General features: G+C 43.2%; 1 protein-coding gene across 1 annotated transcript in view; it reads right to left on the bottom strand.

The window, feature by feature from the left end:
* Window positions 1-475: 475 nt before the first annotated feature.
* Window positions 476-21,634, bottom strand: part of LOC132836607 (protein jagged-1b) — a gene marked incomplete at its 3' end in the record, with an annotated part of 84,152 nt that continues 62,993 nt past the window's right edge. Inside the window, 1 exon segment of the mRNA XM_060855997.1 lies at window positions 476-522. Within this exon segment, the coding sequence (XP_060711980.1) occupies window positions 476-522 (47 nt within the window).

Below are 21,634 nucleotides of genomic sequence, written 5' to 3' on the forward strand. Positions count from 1 at the left end.
GCTGCAACAGCTACAGACTTGCCAACTTTACAGGCATTTAAATGGTGATTGGATAGGCATATGGACAAGAACCTAGTGTAGGTTAGATGGGCTTCACATTGGTTTCACAGGGTGGCACAACATCGAGGGCTGAAGGGCCTGTACTGTGCTGAAATGTTATATGTTCTGTGAGTAATGAGTTGTGGGATATTGTATTGGGAGGAACACTGAAGGGGAAAAATAAATTAAGATTAAGATGCTTTTCAAAAGAAAGGAATAAGAGCCAAAATTGGGGGCTGTAACTGTTGCTCTGGAATATGAGAGGTGGGGATTGGAGTGTGGGTGGTGTTGCAGGGTTAACAGGGAGACAGTTGGTGGAAAATGAATAACAAGCATTTAGTATTCTTATATTCTGAATTATTAAGGTTTTGTACAAATTGGGTACATTTTGCAACATGATTGAACAATTAAAGTATCAGGGACCATTACTTCATACCTGACAGATACCACCATTTTGACAACTTGTGGAACAGTCTGAGGTACCTGGAACAGAAGGCAAAAAAAATTGGACTATCACCTGAGATCATACAAGTGGATGCTTTTGACTGACATTTGAAGCCACAGAATTTAAGAGGGATCTGTGTTTCTTTAAAGCATAACACTAGAGTATCATGGTGAAATTTACTCTGCAGATGTGATTTCCAGTTGGCTTTAAATGTTGTTAATACTATTCTGAGAGTAGAAGATTATTTGATAGCTTTCAATAAGGCTAGAAGGTAGAAATCAAAACAAAGTCTTGTAAGGAGGAGAATCTGAACATGATTATTGATTATTTAGAATCAGAATAAGGGAAACCTGAAGTTAAGATGTTAGTCTAGAATTATCTATGGTACAGTTGGATTTTTAATAAATTAATTAGAGGAAGAAAAGAAAGAGAAAATAACATATTTATGCAGCAAGAAAATGCAAGAAATCAGGAGGGAAGGGAAAGAAAAAGAGAGCAATGGAAGGGGAAACAGAATTCAAAAAGCCTGAACTCCAATGAGACAGAAAGATTAGACAGCATTATCTGGCCAGTGAAACGCTTAACATAAAGAAGAAAAATATGTAACTTGAAGCATGAATCTAATTTTAATTTACGGTTGGATTTAACGGAAAAATCTATTGTGGGTGTTAAACTCAAAGGGTAGAGAACCTGTGGAATTCACTGCCACAGGAGGCTGTGGAGGTCAATTCACTGAATATATTCAAAATTGAGATGAGTGTCGATCCCTGCTCCTAGTTTTTATGTTTCTAAATTAATTGAGGATGAAGTTACAAAATATTTTACTTTATTTGCAAAGCTTGCTGGACTGACAAATTGGTCAAAAGAAAACAGCAGTCAGCTATCTGTTCTAAGAAACTTTTGGATGTGATGGGAAAACAACATGGAACCTTAATGCATAAAACTGAGAATTGGTTATCATCTAACTTTGTCAGAAGGAATGCCTGAGACCTGATGGAAATAAGGAACAGATGACAGACATATTAATTATGGCTTAACTAAGTGTGACTTGGTTGAATAAATATGGGAAGCTAGTATTCAGTGGGATGTATGTTTAGTGAAATATAGTTAATTTAAATGAAGTTCTCGCTAAAAATATGCACTGGGATTTAGTATAAATTCAGTTTCTTCTAGTATATGACACGGACCTAATGCAACTAAGTGTTTTGACAGGTGCAGAAGTGACTGCATTCATGGGTTTGTCAGAAAAACAATCTGGAGATGAAGTTCTTAAAGAAGCAATATTCAATGTTGATCCCTGAAACTTAGGCAATTGAAATCTAGAACTACAAGAAAGAGACATTTGTAGAATTTTCAAGGGTAGAGGTGATCGCCTAGTGGGGTTGTTGCTGGTCTCGTTAAACCAGAGTCAGGTGATGTCCTGGGGATTCAGGTTTGAATCTCACTATGGCAAATGGTGGAACTTGAATTCAATAAAATATCTGAAACTAAGAGTTTCATGATGATCCATGTAACCAATGTCAAATGCCATCTGGTTCACCAACATACTTTCAGGAAAGTAAATGCTGTCCTTACCTGGTTTGGCTGAGTTGTGACTCCAGACACACAGTAATGTGGTTTCCTCTTAATTGCCCTCTCAAATGACCCATCAAACCACTAGAAAGTCTTAAAACAATGAAACCAGGCAGACCAACTGGCATTAACAAAGGCACTGGAAGAGGCAATGGCAACTCAGTTCTGCCAAATCTGCAAACATCTCCTTACCGATATGCAAGGGCCAGTGTCAAAATTGGGAGAGTTGTCTCACACACTACTCAAGCAACAGCCTGACATAATTATGTTCATATAATCATACTTTACACACAATGTCCCAGACACCATTATCACCATCACCTTTCTCACTGGCAGGATACGTCTGTAGAGGTGGTGGTACAGTAAGCGGTATACAGTTGGGAGGGAGTTGCTCTGTGAGTCCTCAATATTGACTCCAGACCCCATAAGGTCTCATGGCACCAGGCCAAACATTGATAAGGAAAATCCTGCTGATTCACATGTACGGCACTCAAACCCACATACACACACGCCCCACATCCTGGCACACTTCCACTATGGCTCCTTCATGTTGAACACTATTTTAAGAAGCACTGAGGGTTGCAAAGATGCAAAATGAATTTTGGGTGGAGAATTTCAATGTTCACTGTCACCTTACAAAGCCATTTCCACTTCCATCTAGAAAGTCAATGCACATGGGAACACCACCACTTGCAAGTTCCCCTCCAAGCCAATCACCATTCAGATTTGGAAGTATATCGTTGCACCTTCCATGTCACTGGTTTTAAATTCTGGAACTCCCTCTTAATGGCATTGTGGTCTATCTACAGCACATGGATTGTAATGGTTCAGGAAGGCAGCTCACCAACACCTTCTTAAGGGCAACCAGGAACAGGCAATAAATATTGGCCACTTCCCATGAACACATGATGGAAATGATGTGGGACCAATAGTTCTGATCACTGAAGTTAGAGAACTTTCAAAACTAAAGAGAAGTTTATCGTTATTGAAGAATTCAGAAATTGCATTCTTGAAAACTTAAATGTATTTTAATGAGCATCAAGCATGAAAGTTTAAAGAAGCAGAATGGGGCGGCATGGTGGCTCAGTGGTTAGCACTGCTGCCTCACAGCACCAGGGACCCAGGTTCAATTCCACCCTCAGGTGACTGTCTGTGTGGAGTTTGCAGATTCTCCCCGTGTCCGTGTGGGTTTCCTCCGTGTACTCCAGTTTCCTCCCACAATCAAAAGATGTGCAGGTCAGGTGAATTGCCTGTGCTAAATTGCCTAGGGTGTTAGGTGCATTAGTCAGAGGGCAATGGGTCTGGGTGGGTTGCTCTTTGGAGGGTCGGTGTGGATTTGATGGGCTGAAGGGCCTGTTTCCACACTGTAGGAAATCCAATCTAATCATATCTCACAAAGACAGTTACATCTGAGGAGATGGTCATATGGAATTAGGGGTATAAAATGTGTACAATGTAGAGATACTAGTTTTAGAGAACATGTACAAGGAAACCTACATAATAAAGTATTAGCTATAATCAGATATTGTTAGAAATAAATGAAGATGTTTTGATTATATTCAGACTGGACACAAAAGCCATTTGCTGGAAGTTAAATGGGAGACCAATTACTATAGTCAGAAGGTCCAAAGCATCCTCAGAGAAGGGGACATCAGGAAAAGAAATGGGGATCAAAACTGTATGGTAATACAAATAGAACATATTTTCTTACTAAAAAGGGAGAGATAACCAAGGAAAGTCAAGAAAATCCTTCTTTGAATATTGTATTGATAAAGAGAGTCATCCAGTGGAAGCAGAATATTTTATCTCAGAATGGGGGGATATTTCCTTATACTTAGAAAGATATCGAGACATACTGCAGCAAGTGCTAATGATTCTAGAACATAGAACAGTACAGCACAGAACAGGCCCTTCAGCCCACGATGTTGTGCTGACCATTGATCCTCATGTATGCACCCTCAAATTTCTGTGACCATATGCATGTCCAGCAGTCTCTTAAATGTCCCCAATGACCCTGCCTCCACAACTGCTGCTGGCAACGCATTCCATGCTCTCACAACTCTCTGTGTAAAGAACCCGCCTCTGACATCCCCTCTATACTTTCCTCCAACCAGCTTAAAACTATGACCCCTTGTGTTAGTCTTTTCTGCCCTGGGAAATAGTCTCTGGCTATTGACTCTATTTATGCCTCTCATTATCTTGTATACCTCAATTAGGTCCCCTCTCCTCCTCCTTTTCTCCAATGAAAAAAGTCCGAGCTCAGTCAACCTCTCCCCATAAGATAAGCCCTCCAGTCCAGGCAGCATCCTGGTAAACCTCCTCTGAACCCTCTCCAAAGCATCCACATCTTTAGTATAATAGGACGACGAGAACTGGACGCAGTATTCCAAGTGCGGTCTAACCAAAGTTTTATAGCGCTGCAACAAGATCTCATGACTCTTAAACTCAATCCCCCTATTAATGAAAGCCAAAACACCATATGCTTTCTTAACAACCCTGTCCACTTGGGTGGCCATTTTAAGGGATCTATGTACCTGCACATCAAGATCCCTCTGTTTCTCCACATTGCCAAGAATCCTATCCTTAATCCTGTACTCAGCTTTCAAATTCAACCTTCCAAAATGCATCACCTAGCATTTATCCAGGTTGAATTCCATCTGCCACCTCTGAGCCCATCTCTGCATCCTGTCAATGTCCCACTGCAGCCTACAACAGCCCTCTATACTGTCAACGACACCTCCAACCTTTGTGTCATCTGCAAACTTGCTGACCTATCCTTCAATACCCTCATCCAAGTCATTAATAAAAATTACAAAGAGTAGAGTAGAGGCCCAAGAACAGAGCCCTGTGGAACACCACCCACCACTGACTTTCAAACAGAATATTTTCCTTCCACCACCACTCGCTGTCTTCTGTTAAATGTATCCAGACAGCTAAGTTCCCCTGAATCCCATTCCTCCTGACCTTCTGAATGAGCCTACCATGGGGAACCTCATCAATTGCCTTGCTGAAGTCCATATACACCACATCTACAGCTCGACCCTCATCAACTTTTCTAGTCACATCCTCAAAGAACTCGATAAGGTTTGTGAGGCATGACCTGCCCCTCACAAAGCCGTGTTGACTGCATTTAATCAAGCCATGCTCTTCCAGATGGTCATAAATCCTATCCCTCAAAATCCTCTCTAACACCTTGCAGACGACAGACGTGAGACTTACTGGTCTGTAATTGCCAGGGATTTCCCTATTTCCTTTCTTGAAGAGAGGAATTACATTTGCCTCTCTCCAGTCCTCAGGTACGACTCCAGTGGAGAGCGAGGATGCAAAGATCTTCGCAAGTGGCGAAGGAATTGCATTTCTCGTTTCCCAAAGCAGCCGAGGATAAATCTGGTCCGGGCGTGGCGACTTGTCAATCTTAACATTTGACAGAATTTTCAGCACATCAGCTTCCTCTATCTCTATCCATTCCAGCATGCACACCTGATCTTCAAAGGTTTCATTCACTACAAAATTTGTTTCTTTCTTAAAGACGGAAGCAAAAACCTCATTTAGGGCTTCCCCTTTCTCCTCAGACTCCACACACAAATTCCCTATGCTATCCCTGATCGGCCCTACTCTTTCCTTGACTATTCTCTTTTTCCTCACATCAGTGTAAAATGCCTTTGTGTTCTCCCTAATCCGTTCTGCCAAGCCTTTCTTGTGGCCCCCCGACCCCGGCTTGCCTCAGACCATTTTGAGCTCCTTCCTCACCTGCCTGTAATCCTGTAGAGCTGAGCTTGACCGTAGCTTCCTCCACCTTCTGTAAGCTACCTTCTTCCTTTTGACGAGAAGCTCCACCGCTCTCGTCATCCAAGGTTCCTTTATCTTACCACTTCTTGCCTGTCTCAGAGGGACATATTTAGTCATCACTTGCAACAACTGTTCCTTAAACAGTTTCCACATGTTTATAGTGCCTTTACCATGGAACAATTGCTCCCAATCCATGCTTCCTAACTCATGTCTAATTGCATCGTAGTTCCCTCTTCCTCAATTAAATATCCTCCCATTTTGCCTAATCCTCTCCTTCTCCATAGCTATGTAGAATGTGAGCAGTCACTATCACCAAAATGCTCTCCCACCACAAGATCTGATACCTGCCCCGGCTCATTTCCAAGCACCAAGTCTAGAATGGCCTCTCCCCTTGTCGGCCTGTCAACGTACTGAGTTAGGAAACCCTCCTGAACACACCTTACAAAAACAGCTCCACTCAAATCTTCTGCTCGAAGGAGGTTCCAATCAATATCAGGAAAGTTAGTCACCCATTATAACAACCCTACTATGTCCACACTTTTCCAAAATCTGCCGACCTATGCTTTCTTCCATCTCCCTGCTGCTATTGGGGGGCCTGTAGTAAACCCCTAACAAGGTGACTGCTCCCTTGCTGTTCCTAATTTCCACCCATACTGACTCGGTAGGCAGATCTTCCTCGACAATGGAAGCTTCTGTAGCTGTGATACCCTCTCTGATTAGTAGCGCTACACCCCCTCCTCTTTTCCCCCCTCCCTATTCTTTTTAAATGCTCTAAACCCTGGAACATCCAGCAACCATTCCTGCCCTTGAGAAACCCATGTCTCTGTTATGGCCACAACATCATAGCACCAGGTACTGATCCATGCTCTAAGTTCATCACTTTTATTCCTGATACTCCTTGCGTTAAAGCAAACACACTTTAACTGATCCCTTGGTTCCTTCCCAGGAAGATCCTTCCCACTTCCCTCATCTGCATCAACTCTCACTTCCAGTATACAGCTCAGGTTCCCACTCCCCTGCCATACTAGTTCTATTTGTCTTCCAGAGGAGTGAAGGAGAAAATATTAATTGGAGATATTGTAGAGGTCACAAACTACCTCCCATTATGAGAATTGGACTAAAGACAGACTTAGCAAATAGAGATGTTGCAGTTGGACAAGTGAAACACATCCATATAGAAGGGCTGATTATATATTGGAAAATTAATTGGCAGATTCAAGAAAGTCTCACCAAGGAAAATGGAACAACAGCCGAAATAAAATAAACTGAAATACTATAGGAGAAGCATCCCGGATTGTACCCTGACTGTATTGGGACAAAATCTCAGACCTATAGAATCAGAAAGGAAGTAGATGAGTCTGTGGGGAAAGGAGACATGGAAATTTAGTTATCATACAGAATATTTCAAACTAGAATAAAAGGGATGTGGGTAAAGAAAATTAGGTTGATGGGAGAATGGAATGGGGGTAGTACTGACATGAACACTGAAATGGCTGGCAGGCAGGAAAAAAACATGAGTAGGAATAAACAAGTCTTTTTTTGGGTGGCAGCCAGTGATTGTTGGGGATTGAAAGGTTCAATACTGGGATCCCAGTGATTTAACATTAATGATCATTGATTATGAAACTAATTGTAATATCTCCAAGTTCACAAGCAACACGAAACTGGGTGGGAGGGTAAACTGTGAGAAAGATACAGAGATAATTCAGTATGATTTGGAGAAGTTGAGTGAGTGGGCAAATGTACGGTGCATGTATATATTGTGAATAAATGTGAGGTTATCCACTTTGGGAGCATAAGCAGGAAGGCAATTATTATCTGAACAGGAACAGATTGGGAAAGGTGCAACAAGACCAGGGTGACTTTGTCCACCAGTCATCCAAAGTAAGTATGCAGGTGCAGCTGGTAGTGAAGAAGGCAAATGTTATGCAGGACTTCAGAATGAGAGGATTCAAGTTCACAATCATGTATGCGTTGCTACAATTGTACAGGAGATTGGTGAGACCACCTGTGTTCAGTTTTGATCTTCATATCTGAGGAAGGATATTCTGGCAATGGAGGGAGTGCAACTAAATTCATTTTAACCACCCTGTTCATATACCATATCAAATCAAAAAGAAACGCAGTGATGTAAATTATGTAGTGAGTACTCCTGACAAGATGAAATATCAACGATTGTATCACGTTAATTTATCAAAGAGATATTATGACAGGGAGGATAGTCATGAGAAAAGTATATTTAAGGTTTGAGTTAGGATTAGAATTAGATTTTAAAATCTAATTCTAATTCAAGTGAAAACTATAAGTCACCATTTTTTGGCACCATCTTAAATACAAAAATCAGAATTAAAACAAAACAAAAGCAGAAATAAAAGAAACAGAGCCAAGAAGATAGGGAAACATCCAGATCTTAAAGTCTTATCTCCATCAAGATAAGAGAGCGACCTTTTCTGAAGCCCAAGTCATTCAGGCCCAGCCAGGGCCTGGAGCCTTGTCCAGTCTGCAACATGCTTCTTTATTGACGTCCTTGCTCTGACCTTGTTGGTTCTGGCACTGCTGCTGGTAGCTCCTGGAACTCGTGCCTCAATTGTAGGAGCTTTGCTGCCACTCCCACCCGAAAATATCAGAGTCATTGGAGAATTAATCAGAAATCTTGATCCTCCAGCAATGAGATTGGATCTTATGGAGGTGTTAAGAGATTAGATGGCAAGATACTTTATTATACAGAAAACTATCTAAGTGCCTTACAAAGACTATATTAGATGCATAAACAATATGTGTGTAAAATCCAAGAAAGAAAACCTTTGACTGTCCATGTAGTGTGTGTGTTACCTATAGATTGAACTTAGAGAAATTAACTCAAGATTAAGTTCATGGTAGACAATTACTGGAGCTCATCTATTGTGACAGTGCCAAAAACCAGAAGGATTGCAAAGACTCTGCAAGAAATCACTGCAGTAAGAAAAGAGAACTTGTATTCCAAGAATGAAATACTGCTCAAAGAATTGAACAAAGAACAAAGAAGAACAAAGAAAATTTACAGCCCAGGAACAGGCCCTTCAGCCCTCCAAGCCTGAGCCGATCCAAATGTACTGTCTAAACCTGTCAGTCAATTCCTAAGCATCTGTATCCCTCTGCTCCCCACCTGCTCATGCATTTGTCCAGACGCATCTTAAATGAATCTACCGTGCCTGCCTCTACCACCTCTAATGGCAACGCGTTCCAAATGCACACCATCCTCTGTGTGAAGTACTTGCTGTGTGTATCCCCCTTAAACTTTCCACCTCTCACCTTGAAAGCGTGACCTCTCGTTATTGAATCCTTGACTCTGGGAAAAAGCTTGTCTCTATCCACCCTGTCTATACCCTTCATTATTTTACAAACGTCAATCAGATCCCCCTTAATTTCCTTTTTTCTAATAAAATAAACCTAACCTACTCAACCTTACTTCATAGCTAGCACCTTCCATACCAGGCTACATCCTCGTAAACCTTCTCTGCACCCTCTCCAAAGCATCCACATCCTTTTGGTAATGTAGCGACCAGAACTGTACACAGTATTCCAAATGCGGCCGAACCAATGTCTTGTACAATTTTAACATGACTTGCCAACTTTTATACTCACTACCCCATCCAATGAAGGCAAGCATACTATATGCCTTCTTGACCACTCTATCCGCCTGTGCAGCCACCTTCAGGATACAATGGACCTGCACTCCCAGATCTCTCTGCCCATCAACATTTCCCAAGGCTCTCCTGCTCATTGTATAATTCACTCTAGAACTAGTCTTGCCTAAATGCATCACCTCACATTTGTCTGGATTGAAAACCATCTGCCAATTTTCCATCCAACTCACCAGTCTATCTATATTCTCCTGTATTCTCTGACAGTCCCTTATGCTTTCTGCTACTCCACCAATCTTCATGTCATCTGCAAACTTGCTGATCACTTATGGATATTACAAACAACAGTGGCCCCCAAAACTGACCCCTGTGGAACACTACTGGTCACCTTTCTCCATTTCGAGAAACTCCCTTCAACCATTACTCTCTGTCTCCTGTTGCTCAACCAGTTCTTTATCCACCTAGCTAGAACATCCTGCACACCATGTGACTTTACTTTCTGCATTAGTCTACCTTGGGGAACCTTATCAAATACCTTCTAAAGTCTATCTATTTGACATCAACAGCCGTTCCTTCATCTATCAACTTGGTCACTTCCTTGAAGAACTCTATTAGGTTGGTAAGGCATGATCTCCCCAAACAAAACCATGTTGCCTATCACTGATAAGCCCATTCTGTTCTAAATATAAATAGATCCTATCCCTCAGGACCTTCTCCAGCAACTTTCCCACCACTGACATCAGGCTCACTGGTCTATAGTTATCCGGAATATCCCTACTACCCTTCTTGCACAGGGGGACAACATGAGCAACCCTCCAGTCCTCTGGCACCTCACCCTGTGTTTAAGGATGCTACAAAGATATCTGTCAGGGCCCCAGCTATTTCCTCTCTCGCCTCCCTCAGCAACCTGGGATAGATGCCAAACGGTCCTGGGGATTTGTCCACCTTAATAACCTCTAGCCTCCAAACACATCTTCCCTACACATGTCAGTGTGATCCAGACTAATCCAAACTTCTATCTCTAATCTCGACATTCATCATGTTCGTCTCCTCAGTGAACACTGATGCAAAGTAATCAATCAGAATCTCATCCATTTTCTCAGGTTCGACAAACAACCTTCCTTCATTTTCTTTAGTGGACCAATCCTTTCTCTAGTTACCCGCTTGCTTCTTATATAAGAATAAAATGCTTTGGGATTCTCCTTAATTCTGCTCACTAAAGCTATTTCATGACCCCTTTTAGCCCGCTTGATTCCTCGTTTAAGACTTGTCCTACTCTTCTGATATTCCTCCAGGTCCCATTCTGTTCTTAGCTGCCTAGACCTTATGTACGCTTCCCTTTTCCTCTTGGCTAGTCGTACAATTTCTCCACGGTTCACAAATCTTGCCCTTCCTATCCTTTGTCTTCAACGGGACATGCCTATCCTGCACTATCTTTGAAAGTCTCCCACATCTCAAATGCGGACTTCTCTTCAAATAGGTGTGTCCAATCCAAATTTCCCAGCTCCTGCCTAATTTTGATATAATTGGCCTTGGCCCAGTTTAGGACTCTTCCCTTAGGACCACTCTCTCCTTTATCTATGAGTATTCTAAAACTAAGAGAATCGTGGTCACTGCTCCCAAAGTGGGTGGCACAGTGGCACAGTGGTTAGCACTGCTGCCTCACAGCACCAGAGACCCAGGTTCAATTCCCACCTCAGGCGACTGACTGTGTGGAGTTTGCACATTCTCCCCATGTTTGCGTGGGTTTCCTCCGCAGGTTAGGTGAATTTGCCATGGTAAATTGCCCATAGTGTGAGGTGAAGGGGTAAATGTAGGGGAATGGGTCTGGGTGGGTTGCGCTTCGGCGGGTCGGTGTGGACTTGTTGGGCCGAAGGGGCTGTTTCCACACTGTAAGTAATCTAATCTAATCTAATCTAAACCCCCCACCGCAACTTCTACCACCTGGCCTGGCTCATTCCCCGGTACCAGGTCCAATATGGCCCCTTCCCTCGTCGGATTATTGACATACTGCTCTAGAAAACTCTCCTGGACGCTTCTTCCAAATTCTACTCCATCCAGACCTCTGACGTTAAGTTGGGAAAATTAAAGTCTCCCAGCACCACTACCCTATTGCCTCTACATCTTTCCATAATGTGTTTACCTGTTTGTTCTTCTACCTCACGCTCACAGTTGGGAGGCCTGAAATACAGCCCTAACTGCGCCCTTCTTATTTCTCAGCTCCACCCATAATGCCTCACTACCCACGACCTCCATAGTGTCCTCCTTCAGCACAGCCGTGATATCATCCCTGACCAGCAATGCAACTCCACCCCCCCCCTTTTACTTCCCTCCGTGTCCTGTCTGAAACGTCTATGTCCTGGAACATTTAATCGCCAATCATTATGACCTTCCTTCAACCAAGTCTCTGTGATTGCAATAACGTCATACTCCCAAGCACCAATCCAAGCCTTAAATTCATCTGCCTTACACACTATACTCCTTAAATTAAAGTAGATGCATTTCAGGCCACCAGTTTTTTTGTACTCATCTGCTCTCTGCCTACTCTTCCCATTATTAATGCTATCTTCATAACTCTTACAGTCTCCAGTCTCCACCTCGCTGCTTACTTGTTTTCTCTTCTGGTTCCCAGCCCCTTGCCACATTAGTTTAAAACCTCCCCAACAACAGTAGCAAAACCTCCACCGAGGACATCGGTTCCAGTCTGGTTCAGATGTAGACCGTCCATTTTGTAATAGTCCCACCTTCTCCAGAACCAGTCCCAATGTCCAACAAATTTGAACCCCTCCGTCCTATACCATCTCTCAAACCACGTGTTCATCCTGCCTATTTTTTCATTTCTACGCTGGGTAGCACGTAGCACTGGTAGTAATCCCGAGATCACTACCTTTGAGGTCCTCTTTAATTTCTCTCCTAGCTCCCTGAATTCTTCTTTCAGGACCTCATCTCGTTTCCTACTTATATCGTTGGTGCCTATATGCACCAAGACAACCAGCTGTTTACCCTCCCCTTTTAGAATGCTCTGCAGCCGATCAGTGACATCCCTGACCCGAGCACCTGGGAGGCAACATACCATCCAGGAGTCCCATTTTTGGCCACAGAACCGCCTATCTACATCTACACCCCTCACAATAGAATCCCCTATGACTATGGCCCTACGAGTCTTTTTTCCACCCTTCTGAACAGCAGTGCCTGCCACGGTGCCATAATCCTGGCAACTGCTGCCCTCCCCTGGTGAGCCATCTCCCCCAACAGTATCCAAAACAGTCTACCTGTTTTGGAGAGAGATGACTGCAGGGGACACCTGCACTGCCTTGCTACTCCTTTTCTGTCTTTTGGTCACCCTTCACTGTCTCCTTCTCAGTAATTTTAATCTGCAGTGTGAGCAGTTGATTAAACATACTATCCACGACCTCTTCAGCATCACGGATGCTCGACAGTGCGACCATCCACAATTCCAGAACTGTCATGCGGTCAAACAAGAGCTGCAGCTGGACACACTTCTTGCAAGTGAAAGAGTCAGGAATGTCAGACACGATCCTAAGCTCCCACATCAAGCAAGAGGCACATGCCACGGGTCTGAGGTCCCCTGCCATTGCAGGCTTAGCTTTATATGAGCTAACTAAAACCAAACAATGCACTTAAATTTATGAAAAAGAAAGATAAAGAGAAAATAAAAGCCTTACCTCACAGAGTCTTTTTCTTCCAGTTAGAGGAGGGGATAGAGAGGGAGATACTACACGTGGAGTATCTCGGGTTTAGCCACTGACCAAATATAAATTAAGCCCTTACATTCCCGGCAGCCCTCGCTTTACTCCACCTTCTCTCCTCGCTGCTCTGTCAAAATGGAAGCCCGACTCCCAAGGTAAATCCTTTTTAAAGTGGGAAAACACACCCTTCCCGGCAGCCCTCGCTTCACCCCACCCTCTCTCCTCACCGCTCTGTCAAATTGGACATCAATGATTCACCACCAAAACTAACTTGCTAAAAGGATAATGGCAAATTCCAATCACTGTCTAGGCAGAGGAATATCAATTGTCATAAAAACTGAATTTTCATAAACACTGAATGGACTTCATCATGAGGGGACTATGTGGAATTCAGCTCCTTTTGCTGTAATGAAGTCAGACACTAAGTGGCCGTAGCAGAACCCAAACTGTTCTTTTCAAGATTTTTCACATTGTGGAAAGAAACAATGAAATTGCCAATGCTTTGTCAAGAATGTATCCTTGTTTGAATTGTCTAAATAGCAAGATGATGTCAGACATTATTGTCTAGCTGAGATATAAACAGTAAATGAGAATGATTGAGTGAATGCATTTTTTAAAAATAGGATTTTATTTTATCCACTTTCTATAGTGGAACACATTTTAAACAGTGGTATGTCATTTTCAAAGATTGAAGGCAACACAAAAGAAGTTTCCTTTTCAACACTGAAGAAAGGACTTTGGTTTTGAAGGATTATGGAAAACTTCATTTATATTTAGTTTCTGAAAATATCTTCTGAAATACATTGCTGTAAATTCATTTGTGGGATGTTGGCATTGCTGGTTGGTCAGCATTTATTGTCCTGATCTAGTTGCCTTTGAGAAGGTGGTGGTGGTGGGCTGCCTTCTAGAGCTACTGCAGGGCACCTGCTTTGGGTTGACTCACAATGCCATTAGAGAGGGAATTCCAGGATTTTGATCCAGAGATAGTGAAACAATGGCAATATATTTCCAAGCCAGTATGATAAGTAGCTTGCAGGGGAATTTGAACGTGATGGTGCACCCATGTATCTGTTGCCCTTGCCCTTCTAGAAGGAAGTGGTCGTAAATTTGGAAGGTGCTGTCTGAGGATCTTTGGTGAATTTCTGCAGTGCACTTTGTAGATAGTATACACTGCTGCTACTAAGCATCGGTGGTAGAGGGACTAGATTCTTGTGGATGTAGTGCCAATCGAGCAGGCTGTTTGGATGTTGTCAAGTTTGAGTGTTAGAACATAGAACAGATAACAATACAGCGCAGAACAGCCCTTGGTGTTGTGCCAAGCTGTGAACTATTCTCAGCTCGTCCCCCTACACTATCCCATCATCATCCATGTGCTTATCCAAGTTTAGTTTAAATCTCCCTAATGTGGCTGAGTTAACTACATTGGCAGGTAGGGCATTCCACGCCCTTACCACTCTCTGAGTAAAGAACCTGCCTCTGACATCTGTCTTAAATCTATCACCCCTCAATTTGTAGTTATTCCCCCTCGTACAAGCTGACATCATCATCCTAGGAAAAAGACTTTCACAGTCTACCCTATCTAATCCTCTGATCATCTTGTATGTCTCTATCAAATCCCCTCTGAGCCTTCTTCTTTCCAACAAGAACAGACCCAAGTCTCTCGGCCTTTCCTCATATGGCCTTCCCTTCAGACCAGGCAACATCCTGGTAAATCTTCTCTGCACCATTTCCAATGCTTCCACATCCTTCCCGAAATATGGTGACCAGAATTGTACCTAATATTCCAAGTGCGGCTGCACTAGCGTTTTGTATAGTTGCAGCATGATATTACAGCTCTGGGACTCAATCCCTCCACCAATGAAACCTAACACACAGTATGCCTTCTTAACAGCACTATCCACCTGGGCGGCAACTTTTAGGGATCGATGTCCATGGACTCCAAGATCCCTCTGCACATTCACACTACCAAGAATCTTCCCATTGACCCAGTACTCTGCCTTCCTGTTATTCTTCCCAAAGTGCATCACTTCATGTTTAGCTGCATTGAACTCCATTTGCCACCTCTCAGCCCAATTCTGCAGTTTATCCAAGTCTCCCTGCAACCTGCAACATTCTTCCAAACTGTTCATTACTCCACCAGCTTTAGTATCATCTGCAAACTTACTAACCCATCCACCTATGACTACGTCTAAGTCATTTATAAAAATGACAAATAGCAATGGTCCCAAAACAGATCCTTGTGACACACCTCTAGTAACCGGACTCCAGGCTGAATATTTTCCATCAACCACCACTCGCTGCCTTCTTGCAGAAAACCAGTTTCTAATATAAACTGCTAAACCACCCTCAATCCCATGCCTCTGAATTTTCTCCAACAGCCTACCATGTGGAACCTTATCAAAGACTTTACTGAAGTTCACATCAACTGCCCTACCCTCATCTACATGTTTGGTCACCTTCTCAAAAAAACTCAATGAGGTTTGTGAGATGCGACCTGCCCTTGACGAATCCATGTTAACTATCTGAAATCAAATTGTTGCTTGCTAGATGATTATAAATCTTATCTCTTATAATCCTTTCCAAAACCTTTCCTACAACAGAAGTAAGGCTCACTGGTCTATAATCACCTGGGTCATCTCTACTGCCCTTCTTGAACAAGGGCACAACATTTTCAATCCTCCAGCCCTCTGGTACTAAACCTATAGACAATGACAACTCAAATATGAAAGCCAAAGGTTCTGCTATCTCCTCCCTAGCTTCCCAGAGAATCCTCAGAAAAATCCCATCCAGCTCTGGGGACTTGTTGACTTTCACTCCTTCTAGAATTGATAACACCTGTTCTAACCTTGATCCTTTCTAGTCTAATATCTTGTACTTCATTTTTCTCCTCTACAATATTCTCCTTTACCTGAGTGAAAATCGATGAGACATGTACATTTAGCACCTCTCCGATCTCCATAGGGTCCGCACTCAATTTCCCACGTCTGTCTTTGGAGAAGTGTGACTGGAGCTGCACTCATCCAGGCTAGTGGGGAGTATTCCATCACACTCCTACTTGGTTAAAAATCAGACAACACCAGCTTATAGTCCAACAGGTTTATTTGGAAGCACTAGCTTTCGAAGCGCTTCTCCTTCATCAGGTGATTGTGGAGTATAAGATCGTAAGACAGAATTTATAGCAAAAGTTTACAGTGTGCTGTAAATTATATATTGGAAAAGACCTGGATTGTTTGTTAAGTCTCTCATCTTTTAGAATGACCATGGTGGTTTCAGTTCTTTCATATGTAAATCCCAGAACTTTTTTAAAAGTTACATTTTCAAGTGAATTTTAACAATAGGTGCCATGTCAGCTCATATAATACATGTGAGGTTAAGGTCTGTCTGTCTGTGCCCCAAAGTTCAGACTGATTCTATTTATTAAAAAAAACAGAATCCTACATGGGTTCATGCAGTTTTTGAGCAAAATAAAATGTAATTCTGCCTGTACAAATTCACCCTACAAACTCATATGCATGTGCGTGTGCGTGTGCGCGTGTGTGTGTGTGTGAGTCTGTGTGTGCGTGCGTGTGTCTGTGTGTGTGTGCATGTAGGTGCACACTCTGCCATGAGAATGTTGACACAGATACCACCATTACATGTGGGGACATAACCACCATGTACGTGGCAGGTACTCTCATATGACTTGGTCAACATTATCTATCTCATAAGCTGCAGGCAAGGATGCCCTGAGGGAAGGTACATTGGCAAGATCGAGCAGAGGCTACGGCAACCGATGAATAGACACCACATAATAATCACCAGCCAGGAGTGTTCCCTCCCAGTCAGGGAATACTTCAGGGGTCCAGGACATTCAGCCTCGGACTTTCAGGTGACCATCCTCCTTGTGGTCTTCGGGACAGGCAACAATGCAAAGTGGCCAAGCAGATGCTGGTAGTCAAGTACGGTGTCCTTTGGGAATGGCCTCAACTGGGACCGTGGGTTCATGTCACATTACTGGTGGCCCCACTGCACTACAAACAATTGCACGCACGCATGCGGACACACTCCTACAGACCATACACTAACACAGGCCCTCTCTCATATACAAGCTCTCTATCTTACATTCACAGATACACACCCCTCATACTCACACCCACTTACAGACTTATATCCCTTTCCACTTACACAAGCACACACACTCCCTCACAGACATTCACCACCCCCTCCACACGTACACACCCACATGCACACACACATATATAAGTTTGTGGGGTGAATTTGTATTTACAGAATTACATTTTATTTTGCCCAAAAACTGCATAAATCCATGTAAGATTCTGTAAATCCTTTTTTAGAAATAGAATCAGTCTGATCTTTGGGGCACAGACAGACAGACTTTAACCTCACGTGTATTATCTGAGCTGACATGGCACCTATTGTTAACATTCACTTGAAAATGTTTAACCTAAAAAAATGTTCTGGGATTTACATATGAAAGAACTGAAACCAACATGGTCATTCTAAAAGATGAGAGACTTAACAAACAATCCAGGTCACAGAACTCTGTGCCCCAATGTTCAGGCTGATTCTATTTCTTCAAAAAGGGATTTACAGAATCTTACATGGATTCATGCAGTTTTTGAGCAAAATAAAATGTAGTGCTGCAAAACATATTCACCCCATGGCAGGCTCAATCATAAAGTCAGGAAGTATGGGTTACAGGGAGATTTGGCTATCTGGATTCAGAAGTGGCTGGCTGACAGAAGGCAGAGAGTGGTTGTAGGTGGAAAGTATTTTGCCTGGAGGTCAGTGTTGAGTGGGGTCCCGCAGGGCTCTGTATTTGGGCATCTGCTCTTTGTAGTCTTTATAAATGACTTGGATGAGGAAGTTGAGGGGTGGGTTAGTAAATTTGCAGATGACACAAAGGTTGGAGGAACCCTTGATAGTATCGAGGGCTATTGCAGGCTGCAGCGTGACATAGACAGGATGCAGAGCTGGGCTGAGAAATGGCAGATGGAGTTCAATCTGGATAAATGCGAAGTGATGCATTTTGGAAGGTCAAACTCGAATGCTGAATATAGGATTAAAGACAGGATTCTTCGCAGTGTGGAGGAACAGAGCGATCTTGGTGTTCAAGTACATAGATCCCTCAAAGTTGCCACTCAAGTGGATAGGATTGTCAAGAAAGCATATGGTGTTTTGGCTTTCATTAACAGGGAGATCGAGTTTAAGAGCCGTGAGGTTTTGCTGCAGCTCTACAAGTCCCTGGTGAGAACACACTTGGAGCATAGTGTCCAGTTCTGGTTGTCCTCCTGTAGGAAAGATACAGAGGCTTTGGAGAGGGTGCAAAGAAGGTTTACCAGGATACTGCCTGGACTAGAGGGCTTGCCTTATGAAGTGAGATTGAATAAGCTCAGGCGTTTCTCTCTGGAGAGAAGGAGGAAGAGAGGAGACCTGATTAAGGTGTACAAAATAATGAGAGGAATAGATAGAGTCAATAGCCAGAGACTTTTCCCCAGGGGCATGATTGACTGGTATGAAGGGTTATAGTTTTAAGATATTAGGAGAAAGGTATAGTGGGGACGTTAGAGGAAGGTTCTTTATGCAGAGAGTTGTGAATGCATGGAATCTGTTGCCAGCGGTGGTGTTGGAAGCAGAGTCATTATGGACATTTAAGCGACTGCTGGACATGCACATGGATAGCAGTGAGTTGAGGGGTGCATAGGTTGTTATTTTATTTTCAATTAGATTAACTCTCGGACACAACATCGTGGGCCAAAGGGCCTATTTTGTGCTGTGCTTTTCTATGTTCTATGTTTTTTCAATGTATCATTTCAGTTTCATCATATTGTAAACTTTTGCTATAAATTCTGTCTTATGATTTTATATTCCACAGCTACCTGGTGAAAGAGCAGTGCTTCAAAAGCTAGTGCTTCCAAATAAACCTGTTGGACTATAACCTAGTGTTATGCAATTTCTAACTTTGTACACCCCAGTCCAACATCAGCACCTCCAAATCATGACTCCTAACCTGGGCCTCGTAGTTGACAGGCACGCTTCGGGGAATCAGGAGGTGAGTTACTCGCTGCAGTACTCCTAGCCTCTGAGCTACTTTTATGCCCACTGTGTTTCTTTGTGACAAGTCCAATTGAACTTCTGGTCAATGGTAACCCAGGATGTTCATAGTGCGTAATTCAGTGGTGGTAACACCATTTAATGTCAAGGGGGATAGTTAGATTATCTCTTATTGGAGATGGTCATTGCCTGGCATTTGTGTGGCATGAATGCTACTTGCCACTTGACAGCCCAAACCTGAATATTGTTCAGATTGGGTTGCATTTGAACATTTAGGAAGTCAAGAATAGAGCTGAACATTGTGCAATCATCGGCGAATGTCCCCACTTCTGACCTTATGATGGAAGGAAGGTCATTGATGATGCAGCTGAAGATGGTTGGGCCCAGGACATTACTTTGAGAAACTCCTTCAGAGATGTCCTGCAGCTGAGGTGAGTGATCTCCAACAACCACAACCATCTTCCTGTGTGGAAGGTATGACTCCAACCAGCAGGATGTTTGCCTCCGATACCCACTGATTCCAGTTTTGGTGGTGCTCTTTGATGCCACTCAGTTAAACACTCACCTCATCTCTGATTTCAACTTCTTTGAACCAAGGCTGTAATTAGGTCAGGAGCTGAGTGTCCCTGTCAGAATCCAAACTGGATGTCACTGGGGAGGTTTTTGCTGAGTAAGTGCTGCTTGATAGCACTGTTGATTGTAACTTCCATCACTTTCCTGATGATTTAGAGTAGACCGATGAGATGGTAATTGGCTGTGTTGGGGTTGTCCTGCTTTTTATGCACAGGGCATACTTGAGTAATTTTCCACGATGTCAGGTAGATGCCAGTATTGTATCTGTACTGGAACAGCTTGACTAGGAGAATGGAAAGTTCTGGAACACAAGTCTTCAAAGCTATTGCTGGAATGTTTTCAGATTCTATAGTCTTTGCAGCATCTCCAACTTTTCTTGACATCACGTGGAGTGAACGGAATTGGCTGCAGATTGATTAGATTAGATTAGATTACTTACAGTGTGGAAACAGGCCCTTCGGCTCAACAAGTCCACACCGACCCGCCGAAGCAAAACGCACCCATTCCCCTACATTTACTCATTTAAACTAACACTACGAGCAATTTAGCATGGCTAATTCACCTGACCTGCACATCTTTGGACTGTGGGAGGAAACTGGAGCACCCGGAGGAAACCCACGCAGACACGCGGAGAATGTGCAAACTCCACACAGTCAGTCGCCTGAGTCGGGAATTGAACCCAGGTCTCTGGCGCTGTGAGCCAGCAGTGCTAACCACTGTGCCATCGTGCCGCCCACAAATTGGTATCTATGATGCTGGGGACCACTGGAAGAGGCCAAGATGGAACATCCACTCAGTATTCTGGCAGAAGATTGTTGCAAATGCTTTAGCCTTCTCTTTTGCACTGATGTGCTGGGCTCTTCCATCATTGAGGATGGGGATATTTATGGAGCCTCCTCCTCCTCCAGTGAGTTGTTTAATGATCCATCACCATTCAGCACTGGATGTGGTAGAAGTGCAGGGCTTAGATCTTTAGTTTTCTGCTATTCTATGAAGTACTGATTAATTTTTTAAACTTTTTTTCTTTTACTACTTTATACCTGGGTACATTTGTACCTAAGATGGCACTGTGTGTGGTGACATTGTACACTTTTCACTCTCCTCCTATACTTCTGTATGTGAGTACACATGAAAATAAAATCTCAATCTAAAGTCTAGATCTGTTCCATTGGCTGCGGGATTGTTTAGTTTTGTCTATCACTTGCTGCCTATGCTGTATGGAATGCAAAGTAGTCCTGTTTGGTAGCTTCACCAGGCTGAAAGCTCATCTTCAGGTATGCCTGGTGTTGCTTCTGGCATGCCCTCCTGCGATGTCCATTAAAACCAGGATTGATCCTCTTGGCTGATGGAACTCAACCCTGGTTGAGTGGGGGATATGCTGGGTCTTGAGGTTGCAGATTGTGCTGGAGTACAGTTCTGCTGCTGTTAATGGCCTACAGCACCTCATGGATGCCCAATCTTGAGTTGTTAGATCTGTTTGAAGTCTATCCTATTTAGCACGGTGACAGTGTGGTGATGATGGGAAGATGGGACTTCGGCTACACAGGGACAGTGTGGTGGTCACTCTTACCAATATTGTCATGGACAGAGGCACCTGCAGGCAGCAGATTGGTAAAGATGAGGTCAAGCATGTGTTTCCCTCTTACTGGTTGCCTTTAGGAGCTGACCAGCACAATTAGCAGTACTGCTGCCAAGCCATTCTTGGTAGTCGGCATTGAAATCTGGGACACAACCCACACCCTTCACCTCTACCTTTTATTTCCTTGTCCCCCAGTGCCTCATCACCATGGACATCCATTCCCTATCCACATCTATGCACCATGGTAACA

This window comes from Hemiscyllium ocellatum, chromosome 47 (assembly GCF_020745735.1).
Source record: "Hemiscyllium ocellatum isolate sHemOce1 chromosome 47, sHemOce1.pat.X.cur, whole genome shotgun sequence".
Classification (NCBI taxonomy): domain Eukaryota; kingdom Metazoa; phylum Chordata; class Chondrichthyes; order Orectolobiformes; family Hemiscylliidae; genus Hemiscyllium; species Hemiscyllium ocellatum.